Genomic DNA, 4357 nt, shown 5'->3' with positions numbered 1-4357 from the left:
GCTGAGAGAAGAAGAAGCAAGACTCCTGGACAGCGGACAACGGTCGCTTCAGGGGTTCAAAAGGTCTTCCTAAAATGAGCTTTTGTGAGGGAGAACTTTCTGTGAGGGAGAAATTGGATGTACGAGGGTTGAGAGTGAGATCTCCTCTTGTGATATATCTTTTTTATAGTGAAGTTTGCATGCCCCGTGGAGGCAAGCTCTTTTTGGTTGATCTACGTATTTTGATTATTTTCTATTTTATTTTTTCTTTCTTCCTACTGTATCGCATAGTATCGAAAAGGTCTTGGGAGGTGGTGTCCTAGCCAGACATCCACCCAACATCTTCAACACCACCACGATGACATCTGGATGACTGGCCTTCTCCAATGTAGAGTACATCGCAGCGACTATCGAATCGAAAAGGTTTGCTTAGTTCAATGAACCGTCAACGACCACCATGCCGTTTGCTATGAAGAGTGCATAGTTGAGCTGCATGTCCTTTGGTTGGTTGGCATATGCAAAGTATGGGTACATGTTGACAAAGAGTGGTGTCTTCTTGAACACCAAGAATCCTGCAATGCTGATCATGTCGATGGACGATGCTTCAGAGAATACGCCTTGGGAAGGTGGGAATAATATGCCGAGGACATCAGTAGCAATGACGGTGGAGATGTGGATGTTGAGCTTGGCATTGGTGAGAGCAGTGTCGAGATTTTGCATGGCAGGGAGGACAAAATTGACAAGGTCGCCCGGAATGCCCTCATTGCCAGCGGTGATATAGTGGAAGCTAGTGCCGGCCTGGATGTGGGGAATTACATTGTTTTGGACCCCAGGTGCTGGTGAATGTTGGGTCGTTGGTGAGTCTCTCGAGGTCATTATTGAGGGTGCCGAGTATGACCTCAATGCCAAATTTGTGGAGGGTGGTAAGGACGGTAGGGTTGGGTCAAAAAGGTGGACCAATTTGATGTTCTGAGAGTTTAAGAGACCTATCACTTTGTCTGGTGAGGGGAGGTTATTGCCTAGCAAGCCGTAGTTTATGCCAATGCCTTGAGCTCCTGTACCATTGATCACCAATCTTTCACATGAACTAATCTCAAAAATTTTATAGCGTAGTTTATAGGTATATATACTACAATGGTGACAAATAGCATTTTATAGATAACCTATAAGCTGCAAACAGAGGGGTATATCGGGATCATATAATATTATTAATCAACCTTGCCAGCCATATACCAATGTCCGTAAAGTTTAGTAAAATACCGGCAAGAATACCAACACTTGAGATGAGAAGACTAAAAGTAGCAACGAACAGATTCAACATTGTTTCCATCTCTCCCATGTTCCGCTATCACCCTTGAGCTGTTTTGTTAGTTATCGGTCACCAATTCTACCTATCAACAAATTAGAAACATTACATGACTAACTCCTTCCCATAACTCTCTAGTCAATTTGAAGCATGGAACATACATGAAACTAAGAGAAAATCAAAAACATAAGCTCGTGTGAGGAAGAGATGAAACATGTGTAATACCAGAAAAATGGAATCCTATATATGTAATACAATAAAAACAGAGGGAGAGAGAGAGGGACAAACAGAGAAAGAGAGAGATAACTTAGCTTCCCAAATCCTACGTAAACCAAATAACTATGAAGGTCCAGTAAAGAGATCGAGAGAACTCTGGAAGAAATTTGCTTGATGGTTTGTTTAGAAGAGAGACTATGTCCCCATTTTTATAAGATATCCAGAATTCAATATATGGTAAATGTTCATTTTTGGTGAGAATGTATCAGAGACCTAATCAGAATTGCTCAATCCTATCTTGATGCATCATCTCTCTATTATTTGGTAAACATGTCATGCATTATCCATCTCAAATCAGAGATGACGTTTCTGATATATATGATGATTGGGCATACCGCATCATGTTTACATTTGCAAGTGCAATGTGAACAGATCTTCATGGAAGGCTTCCTTTCTGCCTATCAGCAAATACTGGGTGCATGGCTTCATCTTCATAAAGAGTATAAAGGATTCCAAGTATAGCTCTCAGCTGACAAGTATATGACACCTAAAGGTATTGCCAATTTGTTTAACAACTTAATATCCGTCTACCGACTATTACACCATTGGCATGATTGGTTTGATATGAAAAGAGTACATCACATGACTATATGCATGGAAAGTGGAGCTATATTATAATTGTTGAAATTTATCCAATTAATCCTATCCAGATGTGGCCCACACTAATGTGCATCAGAATTTATTTTATATGTTTTAAATCAATAATGATAAACCTCCAATAAAGTGACAAGGATATATTTGATGGTTATTGTCAAAAAAGTTGAACTCTACCCAACCAATGTGGATAATGTCCATCTTCTGATTTTTATGACTGATTTAGTAGTGATGAGGCACGTTATAAAATAATACCTCTTATAGACTTAGTCCCCAACTCACCCAAAAGCTTGTGAGGTCCTTCGATCGAGAATATTCAGAGTTGGAATTGAAAAACTAGGGTGCTGTTTGTGAAAATCGAGAAGCACACCTAGCACGTTTTCTCATGGTTGTAGATAGCTGATTCAAGAGATCCTAGATGGCATTGACAGCTCCTCCATATCTTATAATGTTTTAATATTGTGATATCAGAGCTATATCGGTTATTTGGCTTGAAGATTTAAGCCTTTGTATCCATATAAAGATTTCATGGATGTAGATCTAATTGGCCACCCTGACTAGTTTCCAGTGACTGGAGTTGTCATGATCTGGACCCATTCCCGATTTTCATAGAGGATTTGTGACATTTTATTATTTATTTATTTTTGAAAGCACTACAAGAATATTCTTTATTAGCAATGGCTAAATGCCATCGCTAATAATTAATTTTCTTGTAGTTAAGGATCTTAAATAATTGCTAAACAAAATAAATAAATAAATATAAAAGAAGATGAGGGAGATGATAAACAGAGGTTCTCCCACAGCCATCCTCCCTCTCTCTATTGAAGTTAATTGGGTCATTCCTCCAGCCCTCATCCGATGGTCATCCTAGCATATGCCATTGTTCCCTTCCCTCGAATAAGGATGGCCAGACCTCTAGCCTGCTTTCGACAGCAACATGAGGTAAGCCACCGCTTCTGCCACCATACACTACTACAGGAAAGGGCTATGACAGTGGTTGTGAACTGCTACCGTAGCCAAAAAAATCGCTGTCATAGCCTACGATAGTGGTTCCTCAACCGCTGCCACTATCACCATCGCCATAGGTCTATGGTAGCAATTATTGCAGCAGTTGATATAACCACTTCCATATTCTAGGTATAGCAGTGATTATTCAATAGCTGCTATAGCTTATAATATAGCAGCAATTTTTCAACCCCTGCCATAGAGGCTATCATAGTAGTTAGATAACCGCTGCTATAGCATCTATAGTAGTGGTAATTCAACCGTTGCTATAGCTTCTATAGCAGCGGTTTGGCAACCATTGTTTTAAATTATATAGCAGTGGTTAAGAAATCGCTATCATAGACTATGACAGTGGTTGTGCAATTGCTGCTATAGATCTTTGAAAGTGGTTTGTCAATCACTGTTGTTGGTGCAAAAATCCACCTACGTCGGAGGAGCTGGAGTCGAGGGAGTCGCGGTCGCCGTCGGGACCTGCAAAGGAAGTCTAAACCGGAGGTGGGGTTGCTCCGGCAAGACCCTCCGACGCTCAAGTCAGTTATCTGCCTCAACAAGAATGGAGTGCTCGAACAAAAATTTTAGCAGAGTTTTGGGATAGAAAATAGAGCTTAGAGAATAACATATCTGGGGTCTCCTTTTATAGACGGGGGGAGCAGCGGATTGATAGCGACTGTTTATGATCGCCTCATCGTGGGCCGTACGGGGCCAGGAGGGATTTATCATGGAGAGTAATGGGGTGGAATCATGGCTGCCACCATGGCTCGCCACGTGGAATCAGTTGCGAGGAGTGGAGCAGCGTCCGTTGTCGTGACTCGCCAGGGAGTGGTGGAACCGCACAGGATCCGCCGCAGGAAGTGGAGCAGAATCGTGGCCGTTACTACGGCCAGCCAGAAAGTAATGGAGCCGCTTAGGATCCGCCACAAGGAGTGGAGCAAGATCGTGACCGTTACTACGGCCTGCCAGGGGGTCCAGACTTGTCGGCTGAAGTTCGGTTGGAGTCTGTAGCTGGAGTCAGAAGCGAAGTCCGGCTCCCATAGGAGTCTGGCCGAAGTCTACCTACAATTAAAGTCAGGGATGAAGTTCGGCTCCCTTAGGAGTCCAGATGAAGTTTACCTGTAAGCGAAGTCGTGGGCGGAGCCCGGCTCTCGTAGGAGTCCAGGCGAAGTCTACCTACAATTAAAGTCAGGGGCGAGGTCCGGC

The 4357-nt window shown here is 42.6% G+C and overlaps 1 protein-coding gene across 1 annotated transcript; it reads right to left on the bottom strand.

The window, feature by feature from the left end:
- Positions 1-408: 408 nt before the first annotated feature.
- On the bottom strand, positions 409-1318 carry LOC105036330 (putative glucan endo-1,3-beta-glucosidase GVI). The gene is made up of 2 exons (XM_010912102.2): positions 1197-1318; positions 409-1108 (listed from the first exon to the last, which is right to left on the bottom strand). Exons 1-2 carry the CDS (start codon positions 1316-1318, stop codon positions 409-411), a joined length of 822 nt encoding a protein of 273 aa, XP_010910404.2.
- Positions 1319-4357: the final 3039 nt, after the last annotated feature.

Source organism: Elaeis guineensis, chromosome 5 (genome assembly GCF_000442705.2).
Source record: "Elaeis guineensis isolate ETL-2024a chromosome 5, EG11, whole genome shotgun sequence".
Lineage (NCBI taxonomy): Eukaryota > Viridiplantae > Streptophyta > Magnoliopsida > Arecales > Arecaceae > Elaeis > Elaeis guineensis.
Note: the sequence above shows the minus strand (reverse complement) of the source record. Positions and strands in the feature narration are given on the sequence as shown.